The 19,139-nt window shown below is 40.6% G+C and overlaps 3 protein-coding genes across 4 annotated transcripts; 1 reads left to right on the forward strand and 2 right to left on the reverse strand.

Annotated features, from left to right (window-relative positions):
* Positions 1–412: 412 nt before the first annotated feature.
* ppil4 (peptidylprolyl isomerase (cyclophilin)-like 4) lies at positions 413–7,922 on the reverse strand. The gene is made up of 12 exons (XM_021600308.2): positions 7,763–7,922; positions 7,271–7,403; positions 7,050–7,167; positions 6,764–6,906; positions 3,971–4,067; positions 3,654–3,770; positions 3,293–3,417; positions 3,092–3,158; positions 2,232–2,343; positions 1,961–2,051; positions 1,599–1,728; positions 413–1,353 (listed from the first exon to the last, which is right to left on the reverse strand). The coding sequence occupies exons 1-12, from the start codon at positions 7,830–7,832 to the stop codon at positions 1,180–1,182; spliced, it is 1,377 nt and encodes a 458-aa protein (XP_021455983.1). The 5' UTR covers positions 7,833–7,922; the 3' UTR covers positions 413–1,179.
* Positions 7,923–7,995: 73 nt separating this feature from the next.
* On the forward strand, positions 7,996–12,253 carry LOC110522159 (glycoprotein integral membrane protein 1). The gene is made up of 8 exons (XM_021600309.2): positions 7,996–8,282; positions 8,698–8,769; positions 8,863–8,962; positions 9,042–9,196; positions 9,331–9,490; positions 9,615–9,835; positions 9,931–10,094; positions 10,584–12,253. Exons 1-8 carry the CDS (start codon positions 8,193–8,195, stop codon positions 10,690–10,692), a joined length of 1,071 nt encoding a protein of 356 aa, XP_021455984.1. The 5' UTR covers positions 7,996–8,192; the 3' UTR covers positions 10,693–12,253.
* On the reverse strand, positions 12,250–16,993 carry katna1 (katanin p60 (ATPase containing) subunit A 1). Of its 2 annotated transcripts, none has more exons than XM_021600306.2 (11): positions 16,649–16,988; positions 16,115–16,277; positions 15,861–16,006; positions 15,305–15,494; positions 14,845–14,960; positions 14,604–14,709; positions 14,342–14,500; positions 14,070–14,196; positions 13,483–13,617; positions 13,260–13,386; positions 12,250–13,023 (listed from the first exon to the last, which is right to left on the reverse strand). In XM_021600306.2, the coding sequence occupies exons 2-11, from the start codon at positions 16,274–16,276 to the stop codon at positions 12,825–12,827; spliced, it is 1,467 nt and encodes a 488-aa protein (XP_021455981.2). In that variant the 5' UTR covers position 16,277; positions 16,649–16,988; the 3' UTR covers positions 12,250–12,824. The 2 variants fall into 2 exon arrangements, with proteins under 2 accessions (XP_021455981.2, XP_021455982.2); XM_021600307.2 differs by having other exon boundaries at positions 12,260–13,023; positions 15,305–15,473; positions 16,649–16,993.
* Between the last annotated feature and the right edge of the window lie 2,146 nt (positions 16,994–19,139).

Raw genomic sequence — 19,139 nt, forward strand, 5'->3', positions numbered from 1 at the left:
CTGCCAGATAACAGAACCCTTGTTGCTCTGCGCATCCAGTGCTGCTAACATTTTCCTTACCATAGTACCCTATCTAGTCCAACTGCAAATACAAGTCGCGAGAATCCAAGTCAAATCAGAAGTCATGAAAATCTGGACTCCGTCCTGACTACAACACTGGGTATCATGCTATTTCATTGACATACGGCTTGAACTCATGGGGAGGATGACACAGGGAATCCCCTCTGCAGTGTGCATACAGACAACTCACGCTTTCCATGCCCACTACCCAGCTAACAATTCTAGGTACAGAGAACGTTTTTGTAATATTACCCGTGATGTTCCCCTAATGTTTGAGAGTCTAGTTTCCTGTTAGTTGATGGAACATTCTATGTTAGCAAAAACCTTAAAACATTTTTAGCATGTTTTGGTGTTAAAGTTCAGAATGTTCCTTTAATGTAAAAAATTACTTATCTAGAATGTGGTTACAATATTCTCAGAATATACAATGTTCTAGATGCGCTTTAAGAACATTCATGTGTCTGAGGGTTAAAATTGTGGGAATATTTGTTAGCTGGGTACATTTATTTTCTGTACAAAAGCTGGAAAAAAAACTACAGTCAAAAAAAGGTTAAAATATGGACAAACATGGGGGCGGGGGGGAATCATTCACCTGCCCATTAATAAACAGAGAAAGGGGGGTGGGGTATAAGTCAAACCAAAATACAAATATACTTATAGAACATTACTGACTGGGGACTTAGTTATTATGTGTGTATGGAGATTGATTTGGAAAATGCTGTGTAGACCTAAATACAGAATGTTGCCCTATAGGAATCGAGCAGTTCAGGCTGAAATGTTTTATTATTCATAATGAGCAGTGTTCTCAGGTTACGTAACACTGTGTTACTTCCAGGTAATTAGGGTAAACATCCCATTATATTCCCCCCCCCCCCCCCCCCCCCCCCCCCCCCCCATGTAATGTGAGGGCCGAGTCCCTAGTGCTGCTCTCTCAGTCATGGGTGGTGTTGGGGTAGTAGGGGCCACAGTGACAGGTATCAGGGCGGTCCAATTCCATTTCAATTGAGTCAATTCATGAAATAAACTGACATTTATTTTTCAAAGAGGATTTTCCAATTCAGTATATGGATGGGGAATTGAAATGGAATTGGCCTCAACCCTGTTCCTATCCCTCTCTCATCATCGGTGTCTGCTCCTCTCCTTGTCTTTAGACTTCTTGGGTGAGCGACTGCGGCTCCTCTCTGGGCGGTGCTTTTCATGGGACTTGCTGTGCTTGTGGTGGCGGTCTCTTTCCCTGGAGCGTGAATGCTGCCGGTCTGTCTTTTTCTCCCGCCTGGGCTCCTCACTGTTCCACTGTAGGTATAACATAGGGAGAGAAACAGGTTTGACAAAGGTTCAAGAGAAATCTTTGGTGGTGCTGAAACAAAGCTCTGTGGAATGACTCAGTATACCTCAAGTGACTAGTGTCACAACTGCTGAAATGACAAGCCATTCCCAAATGACATGAGTCATGCTTATTCTAATGCTCCTACTGTGAAAGAAAGTATATGTGCCCACCACAAGGAAAACAATTAGTTCAAGAGCCATTTTCAGGCCACCTTGGATTTCCTGGATTTCCTGGTGTCCTCGTCATCCGAGTGATTGTGTTTCTTATCCTTGTGTTTCTTCTCAGCATGCCGATGGCTTGTTCCTTCTTCCTCTTCCTCTAAAAGCAGGTCGTATTTGGAGCTTTTGGGAATGTTTAGAAAAACTTGAGGAAGTAAAGTGTGCAATTCCAAGTTTGCCAAGTCTTTCAGAGAAATGTCATTTCTTCCAACAGAGAAATGTCTTCACAATAGTTTACCTCTCTCTGTCCTGACAGCTATGTGAAATGGTGCACAGTTGAGTTTAAGTATTTTACACTTGAACTCATATTCTCCTCTACATATTGAATAGCAAATATAAACACATTTAAGGATACTCCTGCTTAGGTTTGACTTTATCCTTGAGAGCTAATTTGGATCCCGCGTCTTTTTCATAGGCCTTGAAGTCATCCTTGGTATACTTTCCACCTAGAAAACAAAAGACCCATGTGAAGTTCTCTACTTAGCAGAGGTGAATGGCACATCCTTTAGTTTAAGTGCCTTATTAGGGCTTAATTGAGTCTCTGAAAGTATACATAACACATACTTTATGGATCACACAAAACCTTTAAATAAAAGTCCAAGTGAGTTGTTTTAATAAGTGTTTACCTTTGCCTTTCCACTTGATCTTTGAAACAGACTGGCTGAAGTCCACGTGTATGCGCCTGTCATCTATGAGCACATTGTCCATCTTGAAGAAGGCCTTTTCACAGTCCTCCTCCTGTGCACAGAAAGGACATCAATTGCATCTAAAAGAGGGTCATGTGAGCCCTTATGGATCCAGTGAACAAGGGAATTAATTTCAGTAAACAAAACCATATGACCATTCAAATGAATTCATTTAAACCCTCTCAATTCTGACTAACTGGTGCCATCTATTGATATTTTGCACAACTGCACTTGAATTGTTCAAAAAGGAATCTCTATCTTTAGATTTCTGTCTTGATTTGTATGCTGAACAAAAATATAAACGCAACATGCAACAATTTGAACGATTTTACTGAGTTACAGTTCATATAAGGAAATCAGTTAATTTAAAATAATTTATTAGGCCCTCATCTATGGATTTCACAACTGGGCAGGGGTGCAGCCATGGGTGGACCTGGGAGTGCATAGGCTCACCCACTGGGGAGCAAGGCCAAGCCAATTAGAATGAGTTTTTCCCCACAAAAGGACTTTATTACAGACAGAAATACTCAGTTTCATCAGTGCCTGGGTGGCTGGTCTCAGACGATCTCGCAGGTGAAAAAGCTTTTTACAGAACATTTCTGGGACCTTTTACTTCAGCTCATGAAACATGGGACCAACACTTTACATGTTGCATTTGTATTTTTGTTCTGTGTACTTATGAACCGGAGTGGAGCAATGTTCAACTTTTATTTCTATGCATAATCAAAATAGGGCTAAAATGCTTTTATGATAACTCATGGTACATAAAGCAATCATGTGAAAACCAAACCAATACACACCTTTTCAAACTCTATGAAAGCATAGCACAGAGACTCTCCTGACTTCCAGTCTCTGATGATCTCACAGCTGTAGCAAATTAAGAACATGTTAATCATGGTACATTCAATATTTAAATTGGTTAGGACTAGGTCTATTTATAATTAAATATGTATCGTAATGTTATGAGGCCAGTATATGGAAATAGACAGGGTCTATTTTACCACTTAATAAGTCCGAAGCGGGAGAAAATGATCTCCAGGTCTTCATCTGTGGTCACAGGGTTCAGCTTACACACAAACAGCACATTCTCAGGAGGTTTCACTTCCGCATCAGGGAGATCACCCACCTACACAAGCACATACACACGTCAAACCACAAAACTCTTATAAAACCACCATATAATGTTTACAACACTAATATGTTCACTAGCTAATTAACTACTACAGCAGAAGTACTGTTGGGTTCTTCAACAGCAATCTGCACAAACAAGTGGTAATGTTGAGTGTTACAAAATCCCTTCTGCCATCACTCCTGAAAGTATGGACATCCTCTACAAGGCTAAGTGGACCACCCCCCTCTCACCATCTCCAGTAGGATAGCCTGTGTCTTGGCCTCCTTCTCCTTCAGCAGCTCATCCAGCTCCTCAGCCTTCTTCCCATCTGTGTCGTTGATCACTTCATCAGCTCCAATACGCCCACTCTGCACACCAAAGAGGGGCCAGTAAGGTTAGACGTCAGAAGTTGCATCATTCATTGTTTTCTGGTACTGAAGACAATAATGAACTAACTTAAACCTGTTTAATTTTATATTAAAGTAATATCGTTTACAATACTTTTGCTCTGAAAGGGAGATATGCATTGCTTTTAATTCAACGGTACAGAAAGTGTCCAGTCACATACATCCAGCTGTTCCTTGGTAGGCTCAGGGGAGCGGTCAGGCACGGGCAAGTCAGCAGGGTCATCGAAAGGGTCTTCCAGGATCACAGTGTGGTTTATTCTGCAATAACAAAACAAGTATCATACCTATTTTCTCTCCACCTTATACTGGGATGTCTATCTGAGTAGGTCATTTTATTGACACCACTGTAGCAGGGTTTACTTTTGGAAAATGTGCCGCCGGACATAAAAATAAAAAAAAAAGCTACAATATGGAACTTTTTGGGCGACCTGACCAAATTTGCATAGAAATGTGAGTTATAGATCTGTCATCGAAAGCAAGTATAAGAAGTAGTAGAGCTGTTCTGTGTGTGCTATTTCTATGCTTCCCATTCAAGTTTCATTTTAGAGAGTGTTTTACTTTCGGTTTTGTACATCAGCTTCAAACAGCTGAAAATACAATATTTTTGGTTATGGAAAATATATTTTACAGTGGTTTAGATGGTACAATGATTCTCTACACTATACTTGCTTGTTTTGTCACAAACTGAAATTCAGCCAACTTTTTGCAAATTGGAAATGATTTCTGCATATTGCACCCTTAATTTACCAGATATTTGAGAAATTTACCGGACCCATACACATTGGGTGCGTAACCTGATTAGGGCGTCCACCCACAGTGGTCAGACTGACAGAAATCGCATTTAGATGAAAGTAATTCCTATTAACAGAACATGGAAGTCGAGGATGCAATGATGTGCGGTCCTTCTTACCGAATTCTGATGACAACTGCTCGGCCTCCGACCGCAAGGCACTACAGAGGGTAGTGCATACGGCCCAGTACATCACTGGGGCCAAGTTTCCTGCCATCCAGGACCTCTATACCAGGACCCATGAGGAAAGTCCTAAAATATGTCAAAGACTCCAGCCACCCTATTCGTAGACTGTTCTCTCTGCTGCCACAAGGCAAGCGGTACCAGAGCGCCAGGTCTAGGTCCAAAAGGATTCTAATCAGTTTCTACCCCCAAGCCACAAGACTCCTGAACAGCTAATCAAAGGGCTACCTCTTTCACGCTGCTGCTACTCTCTGTTTATTATCTATGCATAGTCACTTTAACTCTACCTACATGTACATAATACCTCAATTACCTCAACTAACCGGTGCCCCCGCACATTGACTCTGTACCGGCACCCCCTGTATAAAGCCTCGCTTTTATTTTTTTACTGCTGCTGTTTTATTATTTGTTACTTTTATTTTACATTTTTTACTTAACACTTTTTCTTAAAACTGCATTGTTGGTTAAGGGCTTGTAATTAAGTATTTCATTGTATTCGGCGCATGTGACAAATTCAATTTGATTTGATTTAAACTAAATCAGTAAATTGAAATAAATAAATTAGGTCCTAATCTATGGATTTCACATGACTGGGAATACAGATATGCATCACAGATACCTTTTTAAAAAAGTATGGGATGTATATGGATCAGAAAACCAGTCATTATCTGGTGTGACCATTTGCCTCTTGCAGCGCAAAATCGCCTTTGCATAGAGTTGATCAGGATGTTGGTTGAGGCCTGTGGAATGTTGTCTCCTCTTCAATGTGTGTTTTGAAGTTTTTCTATGCAAGTCAGTTAAGAAAAAAATATTATTTACAATGACGAGTTGCGTTGCTGGATACTGACGGGGACGGGAACATGCTGTCATACACGTCGATCCAGAGCATCCCAAACTTGCTCAATGGGTGACATGTCTGGTGAGTATGCATGCCATTTCCAGCTTCCAGGAATTGTGTACGGATCCTTGCGACATGGGGCTGTGCATTGTCATGCTAAAACATGACGTGATGGGAGTGGATGAATGGCAAATTGCACGCCCATACCATCACACCACGGGGCACTCTGTTCACAACGTTGACATAAGCAAACCGCTCGCCCACACGACACCATACACACTGTTTGCCATCTGCCCGGTACAGTTGACACCGGGATTCATCCGTTTCAAGCGTGCCAGTAGCCATCCAAGGTGGGCATTTGCCCACTGAAGTCGATTACGATGCCGAACTGCGGTCATGTCAAGACCCTGCTGAGGATGACTAGCACGCAGATGAGCTTCCCTGAGACAGTCTGTGCAAAAATTATTCATTTGTGCAAACCCAATGTTTTATCAGCTGTCCGGGTGGCTGGTCTCAGACGATCCTGCAGGTGAAGAAGCCGGATGTGGAGGTCCTGCGCTGGCGTGGTTACACATGATCTGCGGTTGTGAGGCCGGTTGGACGTACTTCACTCTAAAACAACAAATTCTCTAAAACGACCTTGGAGGCGGCTTATGGTCGAGAAATTAACTTTCAGTTTTCTGGCAGAAGCTTTGGTGGACAGTCTTGCAGACAGCATGCCAATTAAAAACTCCCTCAACTTGAGACATCTGTGGCATTGTGTTGTGACACAAAACTGCACATTTTAGAGTGGCCTTTTATTGTCCCCAGCACAAAATGTAATGATCATGCTGTTTAATCAGCTTCTTGATATGCCACATCTGTATACTGTACGCGTATTGATAAATAAGATACATAACAAATATACTGTACACATGCACCAATTTAATTTGACTAAGTAATGCAAATTAACCTATAGACCAATAAGAATGACCAGTCAAATGTATTTATATTGACAGGTATTTACATCAATAAATAGGCTAAACTCTAGGTATTCATGGAACAGTGAGTGTTTATTATATTTTTTTTGTATAAAATTCTATTCTAATCTCCCTCTAAAATGGCTACATTAAAATATGATTAAAGGAAATTAAATTTGCTGACCTGATATCCTGAAAAGGGATGAAATCCTTGTCAACGAAGGTCTCATTGATCTTGGCCAAGACGTCCATACCCTCTGACACCTCTCCGAACACAGTGTGGACCCCATCCAGGTAGTCCAAGTTCTCACCAGTGGTGATCAGGAACTGGGGACCAAGGAGATTGTTACAGCACAAATAAAATATTTCAGATGCTTGCCATCTGTCCTACTCGAATCTGTAGGCTAACATTGTGGCTTTCAAACTGATAGCAGTTAAATACTGAGGAGGTGGATGGCAGTTTTACCAACCTGAGAACCATGTTGGTCACTGCCATTGTTCACCATGGACACCATCCCCTTCTTTCTGTGTTTGATCCGTGGGTTTTTCTCTGCATCATAGAAGCGGGCCTGGTCTCCATATAGTTTACTGAGGGTATAGAAAATAAATCATCAACATTCCTGTGAGATATAAACTACAGCTGTGATGATGATTTTGGACAATGCTGTTTATGCTAAGGAAGAGGACTGACCCATAGACAGATTCTCCACCACGGCCAGTCCCAGTGGGATCTCCAGTCTGCACAATAAAATCTCTCTGGACATTGTGGATGAGGCAGTAATTGTAGAATTTGATTTTGCATAACTTCAGGAAATTCAGGGATGCTAGAAAAAAATGAGCTGATCATCATTATGAGAACACATCACATTCATAAGACGTTAGGATTTCCTTTCCCTGAGTTTCAATGATTGCGCCACATCAACACAGAGTGAACTGTCAGATGGAGTGTCCCCAAAGCAAACCTATCTTTTTAAATGTTTGTTAGCTAGCCGAAATATAACATTAACAACAGGTAGCATTTGCTATCGCTGGGTAAATGAATGGTTGGCTATCTTGTTACCTAGCACTTGCTAGCAGCAACTTAAAAGGCGATATTTGACTTTCTGAGAAACTTTAATTATTACGAAATGTAGGCGGTGTTACCAAATATTAACGTCGGATGTGTTAGTGCATGTTTTCTTACTTTTAGGCCTTTCTTCTGTAAATAAATCAATGACGATATCACCCAATGTTGTTTCAAGAAGAACCGCCATGTTTGCAGGGTGACTGCGCAGCTGCGCACGCGCTCTTGTTTGGTTCCGGTGTCACTTGGGGGTGTTGTGGGTTTCCACTAGTTACCACAACCACAAAGTCAGAACATCTACATCTGGTAAAAATGTACGAAAACAAAAATATTTTTTTGTCTTATTTTAAGGTTAGGGTTAGGTATAAGGTTAGCCACGTGATTAAGTTAAGGATTAGGTTTAAAATCACATTTTAAGAATATAAATCGTAGAAATAGGCGGAGTTTATGACTTTGTGGCCGTGGTAACTGGTGACGACCGTATTGTTGTTTCCTTTGATCAGACTGAAAATAAGTTTCCTGCAAAATATTTTTCAACGACCGCTAGAAGATGGCGATGAAACGAACATTAAGTTATTCTCTATTTTTTCTGTTTATGTCGTTTATTTTAGCTGAGTCTGCACCTCGACAGTTGAACACGGTAGGAGACAAATTTACCACGGTACTAGACTAGATAGCTATAAAAAAAAATATGTATAAAAATAAACTAGTCTAGATAACGTCAACTGTTAGCTGGTCAAATCAACAAGGTAACGTTAGTCTTAACTATGTTTACCTACTGTGCTGAATGCAGCTAACTAGCGAGTCAACTAATATTGGTAGGTAACTAGCTGGCTAATGATGCTAACGTTACCTTTGTTGCTATCTGACTCACTGCAGCTAGCTAACTAGCTAATGTTTATGTTTTTATCCAAGTAGCATGAGAACAATACAAGCCAGGTAGAATGCCCTGAAGTGTCACTCACTGGTCCTGATGTTTTGGTGAATAATGTTATTTACCTAGCTAGCTAATGTGTATATCATGTTCCTCTTTCCCATTCATGATTCTCACACAGGAAAGCATTCTGATCAATGTGACAGCAGGGACATTGGATGACACACAGGTGCAGGAGTCCAACAACTTGCAGGTAAGCTATAATACTCTGAAGTTGTCTATTAATAAGCCTGTCATAATGGTATTGGATAATAACATAATTAAATCAATACATTTACCTTTTCAGATCAACCTGAATATTTCAGTGGATGAAGAACAGGTGCTCATCAATGACATCCCTGTGGAGTTGTCAGGGGTGACTAGGTTGAACTGCCAGGCCTTGCTGTGTGAGTAGTGAAAATGCTTCTGCTGCTTACAGAACTGCATTATGCACCTGATTAATACAGATTTTTACTCTGTTTACAGTGGATACCATCAATGGAACCAGTGAATTTGAATCTGGTGACTATGTGTCCACTGTCACCCGGGTGATGGTGAGCCAGAATCGCCTGTGGAGTGATTCAGAAGAGGTGGTGGCTCTCCAGGTGTTCAGCGAGGTCATTGAGATGGAGGGGAAAAAGGTCAAGTTACTTGATGGAGAAAAGGACAAAATAATTGTTAGGATATTTGTCACAGCATATTTTCACCATGGTGGGTGGTACAATGATGGTAAATCTGTGATCTTATGGCTTTTGTGTCCTTTTCTATCACTTAGGTCCAGCAGCCAGAAATGTGCGAAGTGAAGATACTGATGAGCCCCAATTTCCAGAAGCTTGCTCAGTATACCAACACCTACCCCATTGGACACAGTGAGATCTTCAGGATCCCAAGGGAAAATGATGTGGTCATCACAGATCCAACAAATCCTAAAAAAGGTATGCAAGAATAACTTTTCGTTCTCGTACTTTTACATGAAAAGGACAAGTTCTCAATTCCATTACTAAAGTAGTGTTCCTAAATTAGTTTGTGAACGGTATTGTTCCACTTCCTTCTGCTCAGCTGAAGACCAAGTGATGTCCCATACCACCATTCATTACCCTCTGAAGCATGCTGACACCACCCAGGAGGAGATTGCTGCCCCAGGCAAGCTCCCAGAGACTCCCCTCCGCATGGACCCAGACTTGCTGTATGATAACAATGATGAGGATGATGACTTGGGAGGGCTGTCGGATGAAATGCAGACAGAGGCACCGCTCAAACAATCCATCTCCTCTTACAGTGTAAGTAAATTGGACATCAGATCCAAATCAAATGCACAAAATACATTTTCTAGGATGTGCTCGGAATGTGCTTTGAAGTTTGAATCTGTTTGCAGGCCATGTGTCGATGGGTGGAGGAGGTGAGGGACCGCCTGCGACGCTTCTGGTCTGAGTCCTTGCCCCTGTTCTTCTTGATCATGTGGGTGGTGGTGATTGGTGTGGTTGGGTCAGCGGTCATTGTCAAGATCCTGGACATGCTCTTCCCAACATGTGAACACAAGTATGTTTTCACATAGGTCCTGTTGTGCCTGCTTACATGATTGTTGTAGAATTAAATGAAACATTGCCAGGTCAGTATGCAGGATTTGTCATTGACCACACCTTACTGCCAAGACCATTTGAGGCACATCAGTCGCATCTTTTCTTAATGCGGCAATTAGCAGTAGAACAAAAGTGTCTTCCCCACCCCTGTTTTAGTAAAAAGCTGAGGGATGGCTGGAGAAATGTAACCACACTCAAATTCATAGACAGAGGTATGGATGCAAGGACTGAACATACATGCTAATGCTATCAAAATTAGTTTGAACCAAACATTGGAGTATACTTCGGGTTCTGATAGGGCACGACAGCTGAACTAAGCACATCTTTTTCAACAATCAATGGGTACATATTAATGATTGAAGTTTAAAATTGTAAGTAGCACTGCTGATTGCCCCCTTTTTAAGTGTGATTTTTACTAGGAAAATTAATGTTGTACCTTTTCCTCTAGGGGAATTTTCCATTTAAATCCTGTGACTCTGATGCCTGAAGATGAGAAACACACCCTGCTAGAGAACATTGAAATAGAAGCAGAGGAAAAAGCCTTAAATGAAAACTGAAGACTGATGAAGTGGAGTGAGTCTGATTGCAGCTGTTGACAACAAGGCATTATGTGGTTAGAGAAACCATAATCTTTTTGTAGCACTTAAACATGCATTGCATACACATTATTTGCTTTATACCCTCTACTCAAAACATGAATCTATGTTAATACTGCAAGCAGATCATACCTATGGACCTAGCTACTTACTGCACACTGTTACTTTTAATATTATGATTGTGTTACCTCAAGTTACAATATTACTTTGTGTTAAGTAGTTTGGATATACAGGTAGCCTAGCGGTGAAGAGTGTTGGGCCAGTAACCTGAAAGGTCGCTGGTTTGAATCCCCGAGCTGACTGTGAATATGCCGATGTTCCCTTGGGCAAGGCACGTAACCCTAATTGCTCATGTAAGTCGCTCTGGATAAGAGCGTCTGCTAAATGACAAATGTAAATATACCACACGTTAATATTGGTTTATTGCTCATTTTATCATTCTGACTGGAGGATTGAACTGAGGATTTGGTGTTTGTCTGCATGCAAGACAAGCAGCTTTTATTTACTGTTTTTTTGAGCCAGTACATATGTCAAGGCCTCACCTATACATTAATTGTAAAAGGATCAAAAACAAAAAAAATATTGAATGTTGCTATTGCATTTTGACTAAGCTTGACTCTTGGCTGCGGTAAAGTTCATAAAATGGACAGGAATGCCTAGTCTTGCACCCATAAGTGCAGTGCAGAATAATGATCAAATATGAAATCTAACCATTTCAATTGTTCGAGAAGACAGTTCCTAGTGGCGCGACCTCTGGGGCATATTCACTTGGCTCTCTGTCACAGATACAGATAGACCTAGAAAGTATAGCATGGACATGAACTGGAGAAGCGATTCATTTCCAGTCTTTACATTCCAATTATGTTCACTCTGGAAACATTGCACTCACAGAATAAGCCCCCGCTGCTTTAATAAATGCCTGTTTGTATGCATTTGAACTGAATATGGTTAACGGATGTTCTTTGCAATTAATGAAAATGGTGACACTTATAGGACCTTTTTTTTTTATAAAGCGCATCTTGTCTCAATATAGCTAGTCAGACCTACTCTTCTCCCAGTAGCATATTGGCTGGTTTGCCTCAAAGGCATGACCAAAATATAATTGTATCAATGTGATTCAAGGCTAGGCTCCTGGTTGACGTACGCATGGCATTGAATGGGGCCTTGGCACATTGACTTTCTGCCTCAGCAGAACTTGCAAGAGAGGCCGTAGTAGTGAATGCAGTTGGCGGTCACAGAAACCGCTTAAGGAAACTGCATGCAATTTGAACTTCAGTGAATGGATGAAGAACGTAAGTTATTTGACCTTTTTGTTGCTTCTATGGTGCCTCAATTCCATTTCAGTCTTGTGTTGTACTGAAGCATGGGAGCATGACTTGTGTGCATAATGTATTTTCATTCTAATCAAACTACATTGAATTCCCAAATGCTGCTCAATAAATGTTTCTGTAATGTTAGTGACATTCACGCTACACAATACAGCCAGGTTACATGCAAATAAAGCACATGGAAGCCTTGTCAATGCAAGTAATATTTGACTTTTATAGCTTTATTAAGACATGGTTAGTGTTCTATGATTGGTATATAAATTCACATCCACAAAATGTGGGTAGAACCAGTTGGTTCCCTAAATACATATTTAGAAATTAAATCAAGGTCATAAAAAATGTTCTGGTAGTGTATCTTTGATTAACTGATAGCAGTAGCACATCTGATAAAACCCAAAGACACTGGATACTTTGGTAGCAAAGGAGTTCAATTGAAATAGAAAGGACCATAGAATTTGCTGTCATGAGACCTGGTAGTGCAAATGAATGAACTTACTTAACAGCTAATCTACTAGTGTAAATTGAGCTATAATAAAACACATCAGAGAATCATTTGGTTTTCAACAGTCTTCGTTCCAGCACTCCTGGGCCTTTATAGAACAGCTTACTTAGGTGCATGGTTACCCTACTTTAAGGCATTTCGCATCACCTAGCCTAAGATATAAATAATTTACAAAGAAAGGGAAACCATTACAGTTAAATTATTGTTCCCAGAATATCAACTGAGCATCCCACCAAATCCCCTGCAGGCTTCCTGATTAACTCTCAGCAGGAGCCAAACTCTTCAATCCACTTCTCATACTTCTCTAGATCGGACGCCGATACAGACTTGGACACTTTCTTCAGAGAAGACTCAAAGTCCTCCATGGTGGTGGGCATGTGCATCTCGGCTCTGGAGATGTTACGGATCTCCTCTGGCGTCAGCCCCTCGATCCTTCGCCGCATGGCCATCAGAGAGGCGTCCCTACAGATGTAATGGACACAGTGTTTACTAAAGGCAGTGGAACACACCTGACTTTACTCTCATAAAGTGAAGAGTGGTTCATTTCACCATTATTTCCTAATTGAAGAGGCATCTCGTTTTCAAATCAGTGAGTCTCAGCTGAATGATTGTATTTGAACAAATACGCAAGTGTTTATTTACGACTGTTCGCTTAAATATATATTTTTTTTAATAAACCTGAAAAGATAAGGCCTTACCTGCACACATTGGTGATGTCTGCTCCTGAGTAGCCCTCACTCTGCTCTGCTATCTTTGCCATATCCACATCATTGGCCAGCTCCAGCTCCTTTAGGTTGATCCTCAGCAGCTCCACTCTGCCCTTGGCTGCAGAGAAAACAAGCCAGTCACACCATTGTGAACATATACATACATACACATATATATATATTTCAGGAAAACAGTGTTCCAATGATTGTTGACCTGAAGGCAGAGGGATGTAGATTCTCTTCTCCAGACGTCTCCTCAGAGCCTCATCGATGTCCCAGGGAAAGTTAGTGGCTGCCAGCACCATCACCATCTTAGAGGGATCCTCATTATCTGATGCTCCTCCCACACCTAAACAGCATAAAATCCCATTAATAATCAAATTGATATTATCACTGCTATGTATTTAGGGTACAATCTATTGGGCAATAAACATTGTTGTAGAGACATGAATAGTGCATGTACCAGTGGTGCATGCACCAGTGACTTGGTCTATAAAAAAAGTGGTCAGATGAAGCAGATGCTAAACTACAGGACTGTTTTGCTATCACAGACTGGAACATGTTCCGGGATTCTTCCGATGGCATTGAGCAGTACACCACATCAGTCACTGGCTTTATCAATAAGTGCATCGAGGACGTCGTCCCCACTGTTCACCTAATAACTTTTTTGCACTATTGGTTAGAGCCTGTAAGTAAGCATTTCTCTGTAAGGTCTGTTGTATTCAGCGCATGTGACAAACTTTGATTTGATTTAATTAATTTGGCCTCCCAAATTAAGCAGAGTGGCTGCTGTTACTGTACCATCCATCTGGACCAGCAGCTCTGCCTTCACCCGCCGGCTAGCCTCATGTTCCTCTGACGTTCCTCTGCGGCTGCACATGGAGTCAATCTCATCAATGAATATGGTGGTGGGGGCATAGAACCGGGCCTGTTCAGAGGAGAAAATTAAACACTGAAGAGCCACACCTCAAAAACAGCCTTTTCACATTTTCGTAATATGATGCCGCCGGTTCTCTCTTTCAGGAAGAAAAATGTACTGCACGGGCAGAGGAGCTGATGAGGCAGAACCTTACCATTTCAAATAGAATGCGGACTAGTTTTTCAGACTCTCCTCTGTACTTGGAAGTGAGAGTAGAAGACGAGACGTTAAAGAATGTGGTTCTGCACTCTGTGGCAACGGCTTTGGCCAGAAGAGTCTTTCCTGTGCCTGGAGGACCCACCATAAGCACACCCTAAGAAAATATTGCACATGGATACACCACATATTAGCAAGGCATCATATCAACCAATCCAAATAATATATAAATCAAGTGGGCCTTGGGCTTCGATGTATACCTTCCATGGTCTTCGTATTCCTTTGAAAAACTCTGGCATCCACATAGGTAGCACAACAGCTTCTTTCAAAAGCTTTTTTGCTTCTTCCAAGTCTGCAATATCATCCCTATAGGCATTGGGGGGAAAAATATTTCCTGTTAGACAACTCTTAAAATGAAAAACATACATTATATTTTTAGGATAATCCTGGAGGTTAATGATAGCTGTTCAGGGAGGTTAATTGATAGCCAGTCAAACATACCATTTGACATTGGGGTTCTGTGAAATGATGTCTCTCTCCAGGGCCTCAATAAGGTCTTTGTCATATCCTTGTCCGTCAAACCGCTTCACCTCTTTCTCTGAGACTTCAGCTTTGTTCTGCAAGGCAAACATACAGGAAGATTGTCAGCCCTGAGGGGGCTCACTGTGTAGCAGAGGCTCGCTCTATTCCAGGAACCAGACTGACAAGGTGGTGATGATGATTTTAAGGTAAACAGAGTGAACAATGTTTGGTCAACAGTGCAAATAGCTTTCAAGTTAAGGTTGGGTAATGCCAGGCAAAGCATTACATTTTCCCTGGGACAGTGATCATTTATAAAGTTGAACCTTTATATTTAATAATCCTCCTTGTGGTAGGAGTGGTCTATGTGTGTATTATGTAAGGGTGTAACAAAGAATCTTTCAGTCCTTATTTGAGCCCTTGATGGTACATTGTCATTTACCTTGTCGTCTTTTGGTTTGGCTGGGGGCTCTTTTTTTTCCTTGCCCTTCAAAGGTTTGGCTCGGTCCCCATTGGCCCCACGTGGTGACTGCCGATGCTGAGCCCGCACACCGGCCACACTCAGGCGGTTGTTGTGTGGTTTACTGTCTTTGTAGGGAACCGGGGGCCTCCTAACCGGAAGAGGAGAGGCTCTTTAAGGAAAGAAGGGAATAGTACATCAATCAGCCTAAGCACTCCAAATAATACTTTTAGGTTCAGTTAGTTTGTATCTTAAAAGATGACATTTGGACATCAAGTGGGTACCTTTGAGTGCTGAAAGAGCAGGCCACTACCAGGCACTCTGAGCACTAATCTCACTCATATGACTGGATCATTAAGTTATTTTCTTCAGACAAACAGCTTATTCTCCCCTCTTACTAACCAAAGTGCAAACCCCATCAGATACTAATGCAAAGACATGAAAACAACTTGAATATATTTTCCAAGTAAATGAATGACTGGGTCTCTAAATATATACACTAGAATAGAAATCTGTGTGAAAGGAGTCCATGCTGTACCTGCGCTCTACTTGTACAGGCCATATGTCATTAATGTCATCTTGATTACTTGGTGGTTTGGATGGGGTGGTCTCCAGTTGAAAACTTTCTAGAGTTGTCATTATTTCTTGAACCTGATTGTTTTCTTCGTTTATCTCTTGCCATACCTGTAAAGAGATGTCAATAGCAACATAAGAAAGGCACATTTACTGACCAAAACTCTGTTCCAATCAAACAAACTTAGGTTTAACAATGACAAATGTCATAGATTTTACCTGTTGCCATTTCTGTTGGAAGCTACTGTCCCGTACTGTGAAAAGGTATTTCTTGATTTGTTCAAGTACTCCCCGATAACAAACAATAGCAGAACTGTAGTTCCCAAGCAAAGCGTACTCTCGAGCAAGTTTCACGTTTTCATTGATCTCATGCAGACTCATTCTAGAGAGATGAACATTTTATTAGATTAAAGTGATGTTTTTTTGTGATGTTATAATGCAGTTCTCCCCAGAAGGCATGACAACAGAGATCCTGTAAAACAAAACATTAAATGGCACAAGATGGACATGAAGATGCCAGCTGTGACAGGGAGTTGAATGATATCGGATTGTTAGCTTAGCATAACTTGGCTAGTTTGTTAACTAACACGTTTCAGATGAACGAACATCACAATTTAGAAAATAACAGCAATAAAACTAGCAAAAGTATTTGTTACATAACGTTACTGGCACATAAAACATTTCATGTCAAATTAGCAACTACAAATTAACTCCCAAACTTCTTTAGCATGCTAGTTTGCTAGCTACACCCACCTGTTGCATTGATGTAAAAAACAAAATACGACACAAAAAGTGTAGAACCGCACCCAAGGACTGAAACAAATCGAGTCAAGCGTTTAAAAATGGCAAAAAAATATAACGTTAATTACATTTCTTTTCGTCTGACAAAAAGAGCTAAAACCACACCGAAACCAGACAACACACCCGCCTATGAACGTTTGAAGCTGTCAACTCAGGCGTCATATCCTGAACTGGAATCAGAAATGGAACGGCAGCAACAGCAGCATTATTTTAACTCTTTCATATACAACACGTTAAAATACAAATATGGCTTTGACCCTCTTCAACAGACGACACCTTTGGGTGAACAGATTTTGATTTGTGTGGTACCCTCAAACACAACTCTAGACCTCGAAGCGAGTTCCACTGCGTGTTTTCATTGTTCCCCACTAATCAGGGACAGTGGTGTAAATTACTTAAGTAAAAATACTTTAAAGTACTACTTAAGTAGATTTTGTACTACTTAAGTAGATTCTGTACTTTACTAATTTATATTTTTTGACATATTTTACTTTTAGTTCACTGCATTCCTAAAGAAAATAATGTACTCTTTACTCCATACATTTTCCCTGACACCGAAAAGTCAGTGTTACATTTTGAATGCTTAACAGGACAATTCACACACTTATCCCGAGAAAATCCCCGGTTATCCCTACTGCGTCTGATCTGGTGGACTCACTAAACACAAATGCTTTGTTTGTCGATGATGTCTTAGTGTTGGAGTGTGCCCCTGACTATCTGTAATTGGAGTGTGCTCCTGGCTATCTGTAATCTGTAATTTAGAAAACAATCGTGCCATCCGATCTGCTTAATATAAGGAGTTTGAAATGATTTATACTTTTACTTTGATACTTAAGTATATTTTAGCAATTACATTTACTTGTGATACTTAAGTATAGAGACAGAATAAGAGACAGAATAAGTTAGGGGAAAAACAAAAGGAAATGGACTAATTCAAGAAAGATCAAATGTAATATATTTTAAAAAATGAAGCAAACTGGATGGAATATGGAGAAAAATGCCCCATACTCTTTTTTAATCTTCAACATAGAAATGCTACCAAAAATGATTTACTGAAACTAATGACGGAGTCACCCATGATTCATGAAATAATATTTTGAAAGAGGAAGCAAAGTACTTAAAGCATATATTTTCATTTCAGTCTCCTCCATCTCCACTAACCGAAGTTAATTCTATGGATTTTTTTTCTATTAATAATGTAAAATTAACAGCTGTAGACTCATGTGAAGGCCACATTACAGAGGAGTAACTTATTGATGCTATTAAAGCCTTTAAGTCTGGGAAAACTCCAGGGCTGGATGACATACCAGTTGAGGTATACCAAACCTTTGTTGATGTACTCAGAGGAGCATTATTAATATGTTTTAAACATTCCTATAAAAATGGTAGATTATCAGATACTCAACAAGAATGTCTGATTTCATTATTCCTGAAACAGGAACCAGGTGGTAAATATAATAATCCAGTCGGTTTCAAAAATTGGAGGCTGCATACACTTCAGTGTTGTCATGCAAAAATTCTAGCAAAATGCATAGCACATAGAATTTAAAAGGTATTGTCGGATATTATTCACCCTAATCAGACAGGTTTTTTACATGGACAATACATTGGCAGTGGTGTAAAGTACTTAAGTAAAAATACTTGAAAGTACTACTTAAGTTGTTTTTTGGGTATCTATACTTTACTATTTATATTTTACTATTTCTATTACACCCTGAGGAAGGTACAGTGATGCCGAAACGTTGGTGAATAGCCATTACATTTTTGGAGATTATACATGCAGTGTGCAACTTTCTTTTGATAGTTTACAGTTTATTCGCCGTTAGTCAGCACCTCCACACAAACTATTTTCTGGGTGTTGGCCTCCCAACACTATCTACTATTTCTATTTTTGACAACTTTACCATTTACTTCACTACATTCCTAAATGTACTGTACTTTTTACTCCATATACACTGCTCAAAAAAATAAAGGGAACACTTAAACAACACAATGTAACTCCAAGTCAATCACACTTCTGTGAAATCAAACTGTCCACTTAGGAAGCAACACTGATTGACAATAAATTTCACATGCTGTTGTGCAAATGGAATAGACAACAGGTGGAAATTATAGGCAATTAGCAAGACACCCCCAATAAAGGAGTGGTTCTGCAGGTGGTGACCACAGACCACTTCTCAGTTCCTATGCTTCCTGGCTGATGTTTTGGTCACTTTTGAATGCTGGCGGTGCTTTCACTCTAGTGGTAGCATGAGACGGAGTCTACAACCCACACAAGTGGCACAGTTAGTGCAGCTCATCCAGGATGGCACATCAATGCGAGTTGTGGCAAGAAGGTTTGCTGTGTCTGTCAGCGTAGTGTCCAGAGCATGGAGTCGCTACCAGGAGACAGGCCAGTACATCAGGAGACGTGGAGGAGGCCGTAGGAGGGCAACAACCCAGC

This window comes from Oncorhynchus mykiss, chromosome 4, assembly GCF_013265735.2.
Source record: "Oncorhynchus mykiss isolate Arlee chromosome 4, USDA_OmykA_1.1, whole genome shotgun sequence".
NCBI lineage: Eukaryota > Metazoa > Chordata > Actinopteri > Salmoniformes > Salmonidae > Oncorhynchus > Oncorhynchus mykiss.